The sequence below is a fragment of the Dipodomys spectabilis genome, unplaced genomic scaffold, assembly GCF_019054845.1.
Source record: "Dipodomys spectabilis isolate Male_0828 unplaced genomic scaffold, ASM1905484v1 ptg000521l, whole genome shotgun sequence".
NCBI lineage: Eukaryota > Metazoa > Chordata > Mammalia > Rodentia > Heteromyidae > Dipodomys > Dipodomys spectabilis.
Window position 1 is genome coordinate 60,923 of NW_024871198.1, and position 18,119 is coordinate 79,041.

At 41.7% G+C, this 18,119-nt stretch overlaps 1 protein-coding gene across 1 annotated transcript in view; it reads left to right on the forward strand.

Annotated features, from left to right (window-relative positions):
- Positions 1 to 18,119, forward strand: part of Wnk1 (WNK lysine deficient protein kinase 1) — an 84,620-nt gene that overhangs the window by 9,692 nt on the left and 56,809 nt on the right. The window contains 1 exon segment of the mRNA XM_042670133.1: positions 16,142 to 16,314. Coding sequence (XP_042526067.1) covers positions 16,142 to 16,314 — 173 coding nt within the window.

Here is an 18,119-nt window from a genome sequence, read left to right on the forward strand (position 1 = left end):
CGTTTTATTGCTTACATTTTGATCGTGAAGGTAAAATGTACAATGAATTCTGACTGATTGTCAGAGAAAGTTAAGACATTGGCACACAAGTGCAAGTATTTAGTTAAAACCAAGTCTGAGAAATGATTATTGACGTACTTTATCATTCTAAACAGATTTAAAAGTCATAGTTAATACCACGGTAGTGTTTGTTTTTCCACTTTAAGCTTTTGTTTGGAGATTTGCAAGAATGTTAATTTCTTCTCAGATAATTTCAGGCATTGATCAGAGAACTTTAAATCAAATACTATTTTTGGTCAGGTGCTGGTTGGCTCATGCCTCTAATCCTAGCTATTCAGGAGGCTGAGATCTGAGGATCGAGGTTTGAAGCCAGCCTGGGCAGGACAGTCCGTGAGCCTCTTCTCTCCAATTCCTCACAGAAAAAGCCGGAAGTGATGCTGTGGTTCAAGTGGTAGAGCGCTGGCCTTGAGCAAAAATTGCTCAGGGACAGCACCCAGGCCCATAGTTTAAGCTCTGGTACTGGCTGGAGCCACATTACTGAGTGATTCAGAGATTTGTAAAAGCCAAGTGTTAGGGGCTTTAATAACATTGAAAGTACGTAGAAAATTCTTTGAGGAAGTTTAGTTTTTTATATTGACTCAGCTATGGTGGGGGAGGTTCAGCTTAGTGTGTTCTTTTTCCACTTCCTACCCACTTGAGATAACTTAAGTCTACTTCCTTTATTTAACTTTTTTAGTTAAGTCTACTCTAGAGCATACTAAAGATGTTTTAAAAATACAGGAAATTCTTAATGCATTTAAATTGTGTTGCTTCCTAATCAGTTCTTTCCGTAGAAGTAATAGATACAGAGAGGCATGTTAGAAACTAAAGCCGCCTGAAGAAAACCCCACTAAAGTCCCATCCCTAAATGACATTGCTGATACCACACTTTGCAGTGTTTCTTTTTTGTCATCTCTTCTCCTGCTGCTGGGGCCTCCCTCCCACCCCCCTGCTGAGTTTTCTTTTTATTCAGTGAATATTTTACCAAACTGCTGTGTGCCTAATTCTGTGCATTCTTAGGTAGCAAACAGAGAAATCAGGGCCCTCATGGAACCCATGTCCTGTTGGGATCATAGATTTGCATGCATTTTATTTTTGTATTTTTACCTTTATTGAACTCAGGGCCATCCCTATACTTGGTAGGCTGGTATTCTGCCACCTGAGCCACATTTTTTTGTTTGTTTGTTTCTGCAGATACCGGGGCTTAAGCTCAGGATGGCAATCTACCTCTTGAGCCACACTTCCACTTCAACCTTTTGGTGGCTAATTGAGGATAATAGTCTCATGGCCTCCTGAGTAGCTAGAATTTCAGGCATGAGGCACCAGTATCCAGGTCAGCCTAGCTTTTTGCTTAAACCATGATCTTCGGATCTCAGCCTTATGAGTAGCTAACATTATAGGTGTGAGCCACTGGTGCCCAGCTTCCTTTCATTTTTAAAGACAGGCTGGTTAACAGCTAAGGCTGTCCTGAAACTCACAACTCTCCTGCCTTAGTGTCCCAAGTGCTAGGATTAACAGGCTTTATGTCATCAGGCTGGATTACTTTTTAGAAAAACGAATGTGTCACCTTTAGCAGTCCTTATATTTGATTGTGAGTGGAATTTGCTTTCAGATTTAGAATTACCTGTTGGGAAGGCAATTTAGGTTTATTTTGCAATCAGTTTAATATAAACACACACCAATATACACACTTTACAAATTTCCTTTTCCTTAATCTTCTAAGGTCTTTATGACTACATATTACAGGTTTGAGAAATACAATAAAAATAAAAGTCATTTGTTATTTTTATTACACATATTTTGTATTTATTATATCTGAATTGGCTGCCCTTTTTTCCTGCCTTGCATTTATTTGAAATTAATGTGTACTTAACTAATTTACCTAATCATCACCAGGCCTTGTATCTGCTCAATGTTAAGCAATTCTCTTAAATTAGATTTTATTAATAATCATGAATGGAATTGTTTAAGGGTAAACAGTTAATGTTCTTTATAGAACTGATTGGAGCCAGTTTGGGGCTCTTTGCATCTGTTTATTAATATTAGGAAAGAAGGGGAGTATGTTAATAAGTCTTTGCTTATAAGCTGTGATAATCTGCCCTCTACTTGAAATGCTTTTTCTATGTGGAGAGATCATCTTTATCTAATTTAACTAATTATTTTATTAACTAATTAGCTTTTAGGCTAGTACTAGAGTTTGAACTCAGGGATCCACACTCACTTGCCTGATACTTTCTCTACTACTTGCACCATACCTCAATCCTGATTTTTGCCTGTGATTATTATTTTAAGAAAAAAACCTTGTTTCCATTTCCATTATGTTGTATTTTGCTTATTTATTTTGGAGACAGAACCTTGTGAACTTTTCTGGATTTAAACTGAAATCCTGTAAATGCCAGCCTCCTGAGTAGCTAGGATGACAGCTGTAAGCCACTGGTACCTGCCTTATCTAATTCAATTTTAACTTCAATCTTTACTGTTTCTTTGCTTACTTGATTCACTTATTGGTAAAGATTTATTAGTAGGGGGACATCAGGTATCTTGCATGTTGGAAAATTTTGCTGTTTTAAATGAAACCTTAAAATGTTTTAATTTGTATGTATGTTAAGATGAAAAACCTCTTACTACTCAATTTAATATATACCAATAAACAACCTACACGGTTTATAATGTTTTAATAGTAAGAGACACAAATCACAAAATATCATCTTTTGAATTAGATTTGTAGCAATTAGCTTCTAAATATGGATGGAATACAGAGATTTAGGAAGTTTTAGCTATCTATTCCCAAAGCAAGTGTAATGCATTCCTAACTGCAGTGAGTTGCTGCACGCACTACTGAGCACAATGGGAAAAGAAAAGTACCATAAAAAGCTAAGTGCTGAGTAACTAGCCAGGAAAAGCTCTTAACTGAGGCCTGCCCAGGCCATTAATCTGATAGAGTAGTGCTGGAGGAAATGGTCACATGTATTAAGATGCAGTTATTAGAAACCAAAATAAGAGACCCAGAGTTAACATTTAAATGCTAAAGGGGCTTTCTGCCGCCTAATTTAGCTTAAAGAGAATTAGCCCAGGAGGCTTGGTTCTAGAGTAAACTGTAGAAGAAAGACTGGGTAAGTCTGTTGTCTTACACTAATGAGACAAGACTGGCTTTACTACAAGCCCAGTGGTGAGAGTTGAAAGATCCAATCCACGGTAGGATTTGGCATTACAAATACTCCCTTTATTCTTTCACAATTAGAAAATAGGATCTTGAGTTGGTTCCTGTAACTGCTTTCTGAATAGATGACTGCAGATTTCAAACTTTTCATAAATGAGAACTTTCTAAGAAGTACATTTTACATTCTGAACCAAGACCCCCTTCCCCAAACATCCCCACCTCCCCCAAGTTTCACAAAGTGCATCTCATAGTATGTTCAGCTGGCCTGGACTGCAGCTGTTCTGTTTGTGCTGTGATAGCCAGTGTGCATCAGTGTGTTGAGCCGTTGGATGAATGGAGTCTCATGAAGACACCGCAGTCCCCTGATCTCTACTTTCTTGGTAGCTAGTGGTACATACAGGCTTGAGCCACAGTGTTTGCCTTGTTGTTGCAGTGCTGGAGGTGGACCCCAAGGTCTCCTGGGTGCTGTGCAAACAGGCTACCACTGAGCCGCACCCACACCATTTACAATACGCTGCCTGCTGCTATATAGATGGTGGGAAGCCAGAGGAACTGTTGGTGGAGTAATGCTCCTAACGTCCGGTCTTCAATCTCTATCACTCTGGGGGTCCCAGGTCTATGAAATTAATGAGGATCCCGAAATCAAATTGCAATCTAAGGAGAAAGCACTAGGAATAAAACTTAATGAGAGGTTTTGTCTTTTTGACATGAGATCTCACTTTGCAGCCCAGGCTAGCCTTGAACTCAGTCCTTCTCTCTCTCCCTGAGCACCAGGCATGTGCCACCATATACTGGTAGTTTCTTTTTTTTTTTTTTTGGTCAGCTATAGGGCTGGAACTCAGGGCCTGGGTGCTGTCTCTGAGCTTTTTGATACAAGGCTAGTAGTGCTCTGCCACTTTTAAGTCATAGCACCACTTCCAGTTTTCTGTTGGTTCAGTGGAGATCAGAGTCTCATGGACTTGCCTAAGAGTCTCATGGATTTTCCTGCCCAGGCTGGCTTTGAACCACAATCCTCAGATCTCAGCCTCCTGAGGTAGAATTACAGGTAGTTAACTTTTCTTAAGAAAGTGGATGGGGGGCTGGGAAGCTGGATCAGTGGTAGAGCGTTTGCCTTACATGCATGAGGCCCTGGGTTCAATTCCTCAGCACCACATAAGCAAAAAGAAAGCCGTAAGTGGCGCTGTGGCTCAAGTGGTAGAGCACTAGTCTTAAGCTGAAGAGCTGAGGGACAGGGCCCAGACCCAGAGTTCAGGCCCCACGACTGGACTGGACCCCCACCCCCCCCCCCAAAAAAAAAAAAAAAAAAAAGAAAGTGGATGGACTGGGAACTGGTGGCTTATATCTGTTATCCTAGCTACTCAGGAGGCTGAGATTTGAGGATTGCAGTTCGAAGCTAGCCTAGGCAAGAAAGTCTATAAGACGCTTATCTCTGATAAACCACCAGAAAACCAGAGGTGGCACTATGGCTCAAAATGGCTGAGTTAAGCCTTCAGCAAAAAGAGCTCAAGAGACAGTGTCCAGGCCCTGAGTTCAAGCCTCAGTATCTGCACCAAAATGGATGGGGATGAATCTTCATTGCATATCTTATTAACGTAGTATATCAAACTGTCATTTCAACAAAATCAATACAGAAATTATAAAGGCAGTGTACTTTTTTTTTTTTTTTTGGTTGGTTGTGGGGCTTGAACTCTGGGCCTGGGTGCTGTCCCTCAGCTCTTCAAGGCAAGCGCGCTACCACTTGAACCACAATGCCATTTCTAGTTTTCTGGTGCTTAACTGGAGATAAGAGTCTCATGGACTTTCCTGCCTGGGCTGGCTTTGTATACCGTGATCTTCAGATCTTAGCCTCCTAAGTAGCTAGAATTATAGGCGTGAGCCACTGGTGCCTGGCTAGTGCACAGTTTTTTTTTTCTTCTAAATCATCAAAATCTAGTCTGTTTTATATATCTCAGTTCATACCAGCAATATTTCAACAAAGTACTCAATAATGACATTTGCTAATGCTGTTGTTACTGGATAATTCAACGTGGAGTCTTTTTACATTAAAAAAATTCTAAATGCTGAAACCTTGTTAAACTGGACTTGAGTAATCTTTTCACACCAACCCAAGAAGTTGGTGATAAGTCACTGGCAAAAGCCAGTGTCAATATTGAAGACTATAACTAGTCTTGTAACTACAGGCATAGATGATGTCTAGGTCTCCTGAGTTCTTGCCCTCATTGCTCCTTTCAGTTGCAGAAGACATTGTTTGAAGGTTTCATTAGGAGAGTTTAGATACCTTCTCACACACAGTTTGGATAATTCAGAAATTGAAAGAAAAATGATCAGTATTGCTGTCATCCAAAAATAGCACTGGCAAAATTTCAGTAAGTTTTCACTGGACGTATTATTTTAAGCCTAGGTTGTGTGTGTATGTGTGTTTTAAGCTAAAAATATTTAATTTTAGGTTAGGCACTGGTGGCTCATGCCTGTAATTCCAGCTGCTCAGGAGACTGAGATCTGAAGATCGAAGTTTCAAGCCAGCTGGGGCAGCAAAGCCCATGTCACTCTTGCCTCCAATTAACCACAAAAAGCTGGAAGTGGAGCTGTAGCTCAAGGAGTAGAGGCCTAGACTTGAGCAAAAGAGCTCAGGGACAACCCCTAGGCCCTGAGTTCAAGGCCCTGGACTGGCAAAATAATACATAAATAAAAAATATTTTTACTTTTCGTATGATTGTGAGCATCTTGTGGTTTTTGTTTTGTTGTACCAGGAATTGACTGTGGGACTTCATATATACCAAGTCAGCCTCTACCACTGTGTACCAATTCGCAATGGCTCTTAGTGTGTGGAAACTCACTGTCCACCAGTTCTGAGGACTTTTCTTAACTCCTATTACATGGATGGTAGTTCTTCTAGGCTACTTGTCTGCTTTTTAAATCTGAAGTTCTAATCTTTTCTCCTGTTTTTTGATTTTGTTTTCTATATTTCTATGAGATTTCCTCTTGGAAATTTTGGCTTTCTCATGTGATTGAACTTTATTTTTGTCATCGTAAATTTTTTTTTAACTTCCAAGAGAACTCCTCCCCGACCCAACCCCAGTCCTGGGGCTTGAACCTCAGGGCCTGGGCACTGCTCCTGAGCTTTTCTTGCTCAAGGCTAGTGCTCTATCATTTGAGCCACAACACTTCCTGCCTTTTCTGTTCATGTAGAACTGAGGAATTGAACCCAGGGCTTCATGCACATTCTACCACTGAGCCACCTTCCCAGCTCCAAGAGAACTTTTTAAGTAGTATGTTTTCCATATAAAAGACATTTTGTTTTTCCCCTCTGCCCTTTTTGAGTTTTTCCGTTCCTTTTTGTACACTTCTACTTTCTCCAGGTTTCTTTTTTGTTTTATTAGTCTTTAATAGTAAAGGCTTCGTTTAAGCAATCTACATTTTTGGTTGTCTGCTCTGATTTAGTGTTGCACACCAAAAAACTAATGTTCAGGAGAGACAGTGGATGGGACTTGATTGGTTATGGGGCCTCACTGTGATCTGAGCCATTGGGCAATATTACAGAACCCAGATACCGGTATCTTTAAATATTTAAATGTTTAAAAATGGAAGCCAGCACCACCAGTACTGTATATCTGTTGTGGTACCACTGAAAATAGTAGTTGTTCAGACTTTATAAGATTTTTCTGGGAATTTTTGTTAGATGAATACTGAAGATTTGAGGACCATGTGCTTCCCTTAATTGAGCTATAATAAGAAACAGTTGCTGTTTGTGGGTGAAATGAGTAAAGAAAAGAGTAGGGAGACAATCCCAGAGATAGAGGCCGGTGTTGGTAGTTCAGACCTGTAATCCATCCTAGCTATTCAGGAGGCTGAGATCTGAGGACTGTGCTGAGAAGCCAGCCTGGAGCAGGAAAGTCGGTGAGACTCTAATTCACCAGCAAAAAGCTGGAAGTGGAGCTGTGGCCCAAATGGTAGAGCACCAGCCTTGAGTACAAAGTCTCAAAGTACCTAGGCCTGGAATTTAAGCCCCACACATACACGTATAAACAAAAGAACACAAGTAAATTGGGAGTTGGCAGCATAATGTTTGTGTGTGGGCCTTAGCTTTGAGAAGGGCTAGATTTTTATTGATGGGACCCAAACTGTTTCAGATTTATGATGAATCAAATCTGGAGGGGGAAAAAAAAACCCTGTAATCTTAAGCACAAAAGTGGTGGCTTTCCAATCTAGCTCTTCATTGAGAAATGAAACAGTGCACTATATATAGATAACATTAAAGAACAAAAGCAAAAGTGTTTTTGTAGTTAAAGTGCAAATAGAACTTTTAACCAGTACAGCAGTATAGTATGGTACAAAAAGTACTCTCCTCTAATTAGTCATGAAATACTATCCCCAATCATACTTCATGCGTTGTCTCTTCCTTTCCCACTCATTGTCCTGTAGAGGCCATGAGGTTAGGTTTCATAGAGGAATGTCTCTTGTGTGCTCTGTTGGTGCCCTAGCGGGACCATCGGCTCCTTTGGATGTTGTCATGAGTCTGTTAGCTGCTCGGCATCCAGGCTTGCCTCAGTGGTCATGGTAGAGTGCCCCACCTGATCAAACATGCACCTTTCATCTCTACACGAGCAGCAGGCCTTTTTTTTTTTTTTTTTTTTTTTGTGGGACCGAACATATTTCCTGTCACTTTCTGTTGCAAAAGACTTGCATTTCCCTGACGAAGGGGAGTTCAGAGTACACATTGACTATGACAGGTTCTACGAAGCCCTACTTTGAAAAAACCTGTTTGACTTAGTTTTTTGAGAGAGAGAGAGAGAGAGAGAGAGAGAGAGAGTGTGTGTGTGTGTGTGTGTGTGTGTGTATTTGTTACTGGCCTGAAACTTGAATTCAGGGTCTGGGTGCTGTTCCTGAACTTTTGTTTTTGTGCTCAAGGCTAGTGCTCTGTCACTTGAGCCACAACTCCACTTCTGGCTTTTTTGGTAGTTTATTAGAGATAAAATTCTCATGGACTTTCCTGCTGGCTGACTTTAAATCGCGATCTTCAGATCTTAGCCTCCGGAGTAGCTAGGATTACAGGTGTGAGTCATCAGCGCCTGACATGTTTGACTTAGTTTTACCAACATTTTCTAAATGCATTTGGTTCTATTTTTAGCAAGTCTTTTACCATGCCAGAACATGTTCTATGGGGACACCAGCTTGGTAAATCCTCAGCTGTTACAAAGTAGCCTAATTCTCTAGTCTCAGTGTTTTGGTGTTAAGCACTATCTCCCCTTCCCACTTTATATACATACACTAGGAACAGGTTCTTAATTGAGGACTTAAAAACACATACATGAAGCTTAGATAGCACAAGGACCAAGAAGCCATTTTCTACTTCTTAATGATAAATGTTCTTTGTTAAAATTGAATGGAAAGTTCTGTAGTACAAGTATTTTTGTGGGCTGGGAAGGTGGCTCAGTGGTAGAGCGCTTGCCTTGCATGCAGGAGGCATTCCTCGATTCCTCAGCACCACATAAGCAAAAAGAAAAAAGCTGGAAGTGGTGCTGTGGCTCAAGTGGTAGAGCGCTAGCCTTGAGCTGAAGAGCTGAGGGACAGCGCCCAGGCCCAGAGTTCAGGCCCCACGACCAGAGGCCCCTCCCCCCCCCAAAAAAAAGTATTTTTGTACTATCTCTGCTTTGATGAAGTGCCTTTTGAAAGAACAGAGGGTGTTGAGGATTTCAGCTTCGTAATCTTTCATTAGGAGCTAGGCAGTTCCAGGTAGATTCTTCAGTTAGGCCATGAAGACCTTTCTGCCATTCTCTGCATACTTCTCAGACAAATGCCTCTTCTAGCTCTTTGTCTAGGCATTGCATGCATCCCAGACCACTCTCAGCAATAGAAGACATTTCTTTCAGAATGACTACTTCCTGGTCATGTTGTGATAGATACAGGACCATGTCTACATTAAATATTGGAAACTGGAACTATCATGACTGGCTTAGAGAATGTTCTCTTGAGTAGAGATAGGGCAGCCTTTTTCCTCTAGTACAGGATAAATACTTCAGCCAAATAATGGATTATTAATGACTTATCTAATATTGAGATTAATAGGAAGAAATATTTAAAAGAACATACAGCAACTTGTTCATTCATGTTCTGTGAGATATGGGCCTTATGAGAAACTTCTAGTTGCTGTTTAAAAAGGACAGAAATCGACTATCTCCTCCTACCTTACTTACTGTTATGTTTTATTTATAAACCTAAGTGTTGTTCAGCATCCCCCCCCCCCCCCCCCCCCCCCAGTCATGGGGCTTGAACTCTGGGCCTGGGCACTGTCCCTGAGCTCTTCAGCTCAAGGCTAGGGCTCTACTGCTTGAGTCATAGCACCGCTTTCAGTTTTCTGGTGGTTTATTGTAGATAAGATTCTCATGAGCTTTCCTGCCCAGACTGGCTTTGAACTGTGATCCTCAGATCTCAGCCTCCTGAGTAGCTAGGATGACAGGCGTGAGCCACCGGCACCCCATCAGCGTTTATTCTTTTACTTTTCTTTCCTGTCTTCCTGCTTTCCCTTTCTCTTATTTTTAGGATAGAAATGAAGTGTAAAAGTCTGAAGAAATGAAAAGATTTGGCTGACATCTTTAGTTGGTTGGTAGAGCTAGGTTTAGCCAGGTCTTCTAGGGAAGTGAACTGCAGCTGTAGTGAAAAGATAAGGGAAATATACTATGTTTAAATTCTACTGGCAATTCTCATGTTTTATATTTTCTTTTAAATCCAAGATGACCTGGTTTATTTTATTTTATTTTTTTGTAGTACTGGGTTTGAACTGAGCGCTTGCTCAATTGGCCCTTTATTACTTTGAGCCATTCTCCAGCACGACTTCTTGCTCATTCTTGGAGTCTTCTTGTGGACTTTCCTGCCAAGGTTGGCTTCAGCTCGAAGCCAGCCCAGGCAGGAAAGTCCTTGAGACTCTGTCTCCAATTAACCAGACAAAAGAAAAAAAGCTGGCCTTGAGCTGAAGAGCTGAGGGACAGCGCTCAGGCCTAGAGTTCAAGCCCCATGACCAACAGAAAAATGAAAGAAAGAAAAAAAGCTGGGAGTGGAGCTGTGGCTCAAATGGCAGAGTGCATTAGTCTTGAGCAGAAAACCTCAGGGACAGCGTCCGGCTCTTGAGTTAGGGTCCTAGAACCAGCAGGCACACACCAAGAAAAGAAACAAAAAAACTTTTGCTAGGACTTGTAGGTTGTTTTAAATCTTGTAGGTACCACAGTATATAGTTTTTGTTGTTGTTTGTTGTTGTTTGTGCCAGTATGGGGCCTGAACTCAGGGCCTGCACGCTGTGTCTTTCTTCACTCAAGGCTAGCACTCTACTACTTGAACCATAGGCTTTTTGGTGGTTAATTAGAGATATGAGTCTCATAGACTTTCCTGCCTGGGCTGGCTTTGAAGCTCTATCAGATCTCAGCTTCCTTAGTAGTATAAGCTACTGTCGTTCGGCTCAGCATATGGTATTTTTAAAGTATTATTCTTACTTTGTGTATCTGCTTAAAATCAGAGCATGTAATAAGATACTTTTTGTAACTCAGAGAAAAAGATATGAATGGTGAGGCCCATCTGGAAATTTTTGCACAGTATTTCAGCACTTTGAGAATGCTGATATAAGCCTGGTGCCTGTGGCTCAACCTGCAGTCCTAGCTACTCAGGAGGCTGAGATCTGAGGATCATGGTTCAAAGCCAGCTCTGGCAGGAAAGTTAGTGAGACTCTTACCTTCAAAAAGCCAGAAATGGATGGCTTAAGAGCTTTCTAAAAGTATGAGGTCCCAAGTTCCAACCCAAGTACTATTAAAAAAAAAATGAACTGGATGTTCATGGCTCATATCTAGAATTCCAGCAGTTTAGGAATGCAGGTCGGAAGGATTGTAGTCACAGTCCACAAGATCCCGAATCCACTGGTGGGTGGGTGTGGTCCCGGTGTGTCTGTCATCCCAGCCACACAGGAGGCTCAGATCTGGCAGGTGGAGGAAGGTCTATAAACCCATTGCAGCGGGAAAGGTTCTCCTGAGCCTGTCATCCCAGTTATGGTGGCAACTGAAAATAGAAGAATAAAAGTTTAGGTTCCCGAGGACAAAAAGCAAGACTTTATCTCCAAAATAACGGGGGCTAAAAATTAGGTGTGGAGGCGTGGCTCAAGTGGTGGAAGACCTGCCTACCAGAGAAAAGGGCTCTGAGATTCTGATTTGTAATTGAAAAGACACTCTTACAGGGCTGCGTTATTTGTTATACAGGAGGACGGCCACAACATAGGCTACCAGAGATACTAATTTGATTTTAGTAAGTTTTAATCTTTAATTTTCTGGTGCTGCTACTGGGGTTTGAACTAGGGCTTGGGTACTGTCCCTTAACTCTTCTTGATTAAGACTGGTGCTCTGCCACTTCAACCACAGCTAAACTCCTGGCTTTCGTGGTAGATCAGAGCTAAGAGTCTCACAGACTTTCTTGCCTGGACTGGCTTCAAACCTCCATCCTCAGATCTTAGCCTCCTGGGTTGCTAGTGAGCTTGAGCCCCTGGCACCTAGTTCAGTTTTTATTTCAGTTGAAAATTGGTTTGTATTTCATAATCATAAGAAAAGTGGGAAGTGGCGCTGTAGCTCAAGTGGTAGAGCGATCGCCTTGAGTTGAAGAGCTGAGGGACAACGCCCAGGCCCAGAGTTCAAGCCCCACGACCGACAAAAAAACAAAACAAAACAAAAAAAAAACTATATAAAGAAAAGTGTTGGTAAAGATGTGTTTTGTCAATTTTAAATACTAATTTAGCAACCTTTCTGCACTGTTGGCATAGTAAAACAGTGCAGCTGACATATGGAAGATTGGGAATGTTGGTTCCTCAAAAAGCTGAACCTGGAATTGTCAGAGCACAGCAATTTCACTTCTACATATGCCCCAAGAACTGAAGGCAGCGATCATTCACAGTGACCACAAAGGTGGAAATAAACTGAGGCCATCACGAACAGAAAACAAAAATATTTGTGCACAGTGGAGTATTATTTAAGCATAAAAAGAAATGCAGTTTCATCACATGCTGTGACACACATGAACCTAGAAGATATTATACTAAAGAGACTAAGCTAGACACCAAAGGAGGATAGTGTGTGATTTCACTTGATGAATTTAGTTAGACACATTATATACCCTGGGCTGTATAGTGAGGTTGTTCACCACTTCCTCCCCACCCCCAGAAAACTTCTATGGCAGGCTGTACATACTGTCAGAATTGGGCATTTTCTTTTTGTAATTCCCAAGTGAGTACGGAAGGGAACATTAAGATTGAACTGAGCGGGACACCGGTGGCTCACACCTGTCATTCTAGCTGCTCAGGAGGCTGAGGTCTGAGGATCGCAGTTAAAAGCCAGCCTGGTTGGGAACGTCCTTGGGACTCTTTATGGCCAGTTTAATCACTTGAAAACCGAAAGTAGAGCTGTGGCTCAAAATGGTAGAGCTCTGGCCTTGAGCAGAAAAGCTCAGGGACAGTGCCCAGGCCTTGAGTTCAAGCCCCACAATTGGGTAAAAAAGATTAAACTGATAAGGTTAAGGAGAGGACCCTAAAAAAAAATACCAGTTCAGTATTTAATATTAACATGAGCTGGTAGTATTATATCTACAGTCTTCCCTCCTTTGCTCTCTTGTTTCTTAAATGAATAATTTTTCAGGCCCATGAAACCTAACCGTGTGAGTGCGTGTGTGCGTGTATGCGCGTGTGCGCGTGTGCGTGCGCCTGCCTGCCTGCCTGCCTGTGCTGGCGGTTTCCTGTGCATCACTGCAGTGGGTAGAGCCCTTGTCTGGCTAGTGTGGGACCCAGCACAGAAAAGAAGAAAGCATTACCTGTAGCTAATATTCCTGTCTTGTAGTTGGTGTTATACATACCATGTAGGCCATAAGAGAATAAAAGGAAAGTTTTGTAAATAATAACTAAAATCCTTAGAATATTGGAAAGCTGCTGTATTTTCTGCCTGGAGACCAGGCAAGGAAGGTCAACTAACAAAATACGAAGGTGGGTTGAGTGTCCAGGTCTTTGCTGTGTCAGTGCACTGCAGAAAGTGATAAGGAGGGAGGGCTCCAATAGTGACCTTAAAATACTTTAATCAGAGAATTGCAGACATTTCACCCTTATTTTGATATGTAGACCTAACATATGAAAGTCTTAATTTAGCCAAAAAACTTTGAATATTGCTAAAAATAAAATACTACAGAAATTGACCTGAGGAATGATCTTTTTGGGATACAGTTTCTAGCTTGCAAAATTTCAAGTTTAATGAAAACCAGTTTCACTGTCTCAGTTGCAAAATTGATCTGGATAATGTTCCTCTGGGGCCAATCAGTCATAGCAAAGAATGGGATTGATTCTTTAAAAACACTGGAAGATGAAGGTGCAGAGAGAGGTTGTCTGTTTGAGAGTGTTTTTAATGGAATAATTTGTTGAAAACAAGGGCTTGAAAATGTACCAATTGCATCAAACGTTGGCATTGTTTTCTCAAGAAAAAAAATGACATCAGTAATGTGCCGAGTGCTGTTACTTGGATGGTACTGAGGGGCGCGATTGTCTCACTCCCACCCCAGTCTGACTGGGCGTGTTATCAGAGGCCACGTGACGGTCAGTGCGTGGCTAGCCTGTCAGAGCCGCTCAGTGTGGGAGGAAGGGAATGGATGGATTGCTGCATCAGCTCTAGTTTATACTTGAGTTTGAGGTCAGGCAGGATAACATAGTGAAGCCCCATTTCCTGCTGTTGAACCCTACCTGCTCAAGAGGATCTTTTAAGAGTTTAGATCTGAGAACACAGATGCTATTCTTAAATGCTGAGTACAGGCAGGCATCACCATGTCTGGTTTAGCTTTGTTGTTATTGTTTTTGCCAGTCCTGGGGCTTGAACTCAAGGCCTGGGCACTGTCCCTGAGCTTTCGCTCAAGGATCGCACTCTGCCACTTGAGCCACAGTGCCACATCTGTGTTTTTCTTTGTATGTGGTACTGAGGAATCAAACCCAGGGCTTCATGCATGCTAGGCAGTCACTTTACCACCAAGCCACAGTCCCAGCCCTGGTTTTTGTTTTTATTGGTCGTGGGGCTTGAACTCAGGGCCTGGGCACTGTCCCTGAGCACTTTGAGCCACAGCTCCACTTCTGGTTTTTGAGTGCGAGTTTTATGGTGACTTTTCTGCTAGGGCTGGCTTTGAACTGTGATCCTCAGATTTCAGCCTCCTGAGTAGCTAGGATTATAGGTGTGAGCCACCAAGTCTTACTATGTGTCCTAGGCTGGTCTCAAAGTATTCGTCCTCCTGCCTCTGCTGCCTCAGCTACCTGAGTGCTGGGGTATACAGATACACACCACCACACCTGTCTTTTTGACTCTGTGTTTTATTTTCTTCATGTATGTCTAAATGTATGCATGGGAGGACTTACATGGTTAGCTGGAAGTGTCTTGCTTTATGTTCATCCCCCTCATTTCTGGAGCAGTTGATAACAGGTCAATGAGCAGATTAGAAATAACAAACGAATCAGTGAACAGGATGTTAGATCTGAGAACATTGTGCAGAAAATTGCAAAGAGAAAAAAAACAGAAAATTAGAAGACAAACAGCAGTAAGTATCTAGTGAGGCCCTGTACACACAGATTCCCACACATAAATCCTACAAAGGAGATAATGAAACATAAGAGGAGGCAGTATGCAGAGAGAGAATAGTTTGAGTTTTCTTGAGTTGAGGAAAAATACTTAGAAATTTTGGTTTAAAATACACAGGTTAGGCGTTGATGAAATATTATAGTCGCAGTGTTTGGGAGGCTGAAATGGGAAGCTCAAGAGGTAAAGGAAATCTTGGAGAGCAGAGCAGCGAAAAGGGGCTCAAACACACTGATTCTAAACATGAAGCAGTAGAATATGATTTTATATGAGCACCATATAAAAGAAAAATACTGACTAAAAAATTAATGTCTGATGTGACGTTGCTTCTGGATGTGTAAGGCAATGGTAACCTCATGTCCCGCTAGCCAACACTATGTCCATTTAGGCTGCTACAATAAAATAACTTAAATGATATTACTCTATAAAACATAAGGTATCTGGCAAGTTCAGTCTCATGTTTGCTAGCAGTTTTGATGGCTGCTAATAATTTTTTCTCTGCCTTTAGATTAGAAGTTACTTAATTCCTGCGAACTACCAAACATCTGCAACGTGTGACGGAAGCATACCAGTTGGATAACTTGATTTTCACAGCAGTCTTTTTTGGTGATACTATATATTTACAAAGGGAACTCTGGGCCAGATGTAGTGGCTCATATCTGTAATCTCAGCTACTTGTGAGACAGAGATCAGGAAGCTTACAGTCAAGGACCAGCATGGGCAAAAAGCAAGAGCTTATCAATGAGCGTGGTGTGGTGGTACAGGGAGGCCATAAATAGGCGGGTCATTGTTTGAGGCCAGCAGAGTCAAAAGTTAGACATCTTACCAGAACAACTGAAGCACGGGGGAGGAACATCTCCATGGGGTATGGCTCTAGAGGTGTGCCCAGCAAACACAAGGCCCTGAATTCAAACCTCAGTACTACCAAAAGAAAAGAAAAAAGAAAAGTGGTACATGGTATATTAGCTGCACCTTACCAAATGAGAATAATGTCTAGATTCATATTAAAGATACTAATAAAATCTCAAGCACGATTTTATTCACCCAAAGTATTAGCAGTAAATTCTGGTGTTCTGTTTTGTTTTAATAGTATTAATCACAATGTAGTACATTTGATTTATTTCACTTGGTTTTTTTTTTTTTTTGCCATTTTTTGTTATTATAAAGATGTGTACTGAAGTTCACTTTATTTCTTGAGATAGGATCTCAAACTCTTGGAATACTGGGATTAAAGGTCTGTCACCACATCTGGCTAATATTCAGCATTGTAATCCTATGGCTTGTGTTTTTATTACATTCTATCTTTGATTTTTCATTTTAGGATCGAAAGTTAACTAAGTCTGAAAGGCAGAGATTTAAAGAAGAGGCTGAAATGTTAAAGGGTCTTCAGCATCCCAATATTGTCCGGTTCTATGATTCCTGGGAATCCACAGTGAAAGGGAAGAAGTGCATTGTTTTGGTAACGGAGCTCATGACATCTGGTACCCTTAAAACGTGAGTCCATCCTTGATACGGAAGCTACGAGACATGGGCACATTCCTTACTCCTGCCCCTCCAGTTACACCTTTCTTGCCCAGCACGTAGAGGAGGGACTCCTCTTTCTAGCCATTGTGATGTGTGTTTCCCTACGCAAGTCCTCGGTGCTTAGTGATATAATGATTTATTGATAACTCTCTAAATGAGAAGGTATTGTAGAATAAACCTAGTTAGTGGAAGTAATACTGATTGGATGGCCAAGAGACCAGAAATCAGATAGCAAGATAGCCCTCTAGTGGTTAAAGTGAGTAAAGTGACATTGCAGTTTATTGATAACCCTTACTCTTTCTGTCACCTGCTACACCTGCAACTGTTATATTGGCTGCAAATTGTACTTTGATGATTATTACTAGAGAATACTTTTAAGCCCTGTTCCGAATAGCATCAGATCAAAGCTGATATAGTTAGACCTTTCGCCCTTTCAGGGAACTGGATAACATGCAGAAATTCCCTGTTATCTGTTGTCAACAGCTTTAGGTAAGAGTTGGAGTTGCAAGTTTTTTAGAGTATCTGTTTTTACAGGGAGGAGCTGTAAGTTACATGGTGTATACATTGGTTATTACGGAAGGACTGAACTTTTTTTTTTGGTCAGTCGTGGGCCTGGGCACTGTTCCTCAGCTCTTCAGCTCAAGGGTAGCGCTCTACCACTTGAGCCACAGCACCACTTCTGGCTTTTTCTGCTTATGTGGTGCTGAGGAATGGAACCCAGGACCTCATGCATGCAAAGCAAGTGCTCTACTACTGAGCCACCTTCCCAGGCCCAAGAACTGAACTTTTAAAGAGTGTTACAATACCATCCTCCATTTCTCCAGGTTATTACTGATTGAGCTGATTGACCCTAGGTATTTAGGCAAGGTATTTTGTCTCCTGGATATAGCAACGTGTGTGTGTGTGTGTGTGTGTGTCTGTGTGTTTGTGTGCGTGCACGCGCTGCGCCATTTCACACTCCTGACTAGCATGTTGAAAACCTGAAGATTATTTCTCACCTTCAAACCCTGATTTTTCTATCTAACTTCTCCAGTCCCGCTTATGGCAACACCTTTCTTCCTCCTGGCCACTCACACTTCTGTAATTCTCACACCTGTGTTCTGCCCAGCACTATAACTAAAACTTGAGGTAATACTTGAATGAATCAAGGAAAGCTGTAGATGTACACTTAATAGATATAGTATACCCAGGCTTCTGTATCTGCATCTTAAGTTTCTTTTCTCTGGTTTGGATATATCATTGGTTGTAAGCATCTTTCAGCAATGGTGTGCTGTTTAAAAGTCTGTAAAACCAGCTCTCTAGCAGGTAGAGATAGGAAGTTCACAGGTCCATTCCAGTCTGACAAAAAGTTAGTGAGAGCTGTGTCAAAGAACAAATTGCGTGTGTGGGAGCACATATGTGATCCCAGCTGTACCGAGCCTGAGCCCAGACAGAGCAGCACCCTCGCGGCAAAAGCAGACAGGCCTGGAGCATGACTTCTATGCACCTTGAGTTCCCTTTTACACGAAAGGTAGTTTACAAAAAGTGTGTTTAGAGGGTATTTTAGGTAACATAGGGTGTGGAGCCCCTGTGGAATAACTGACCTCCACCAGCTCACTAGCACGTGGAGTGTCCTGACACTGTTTCAATACCTATCCAAGTGACAGCGATAAAGGATCATCTCGGATAAAGATAAAAGAGGAGGTAACTCACAGAGCTAAAGCTGAAACAGGAGCCCATCCTTTCCTAGTCCCGGGATTGCAGACCAGGCAGTGTGAAGGAAGTGGGGACGTGTT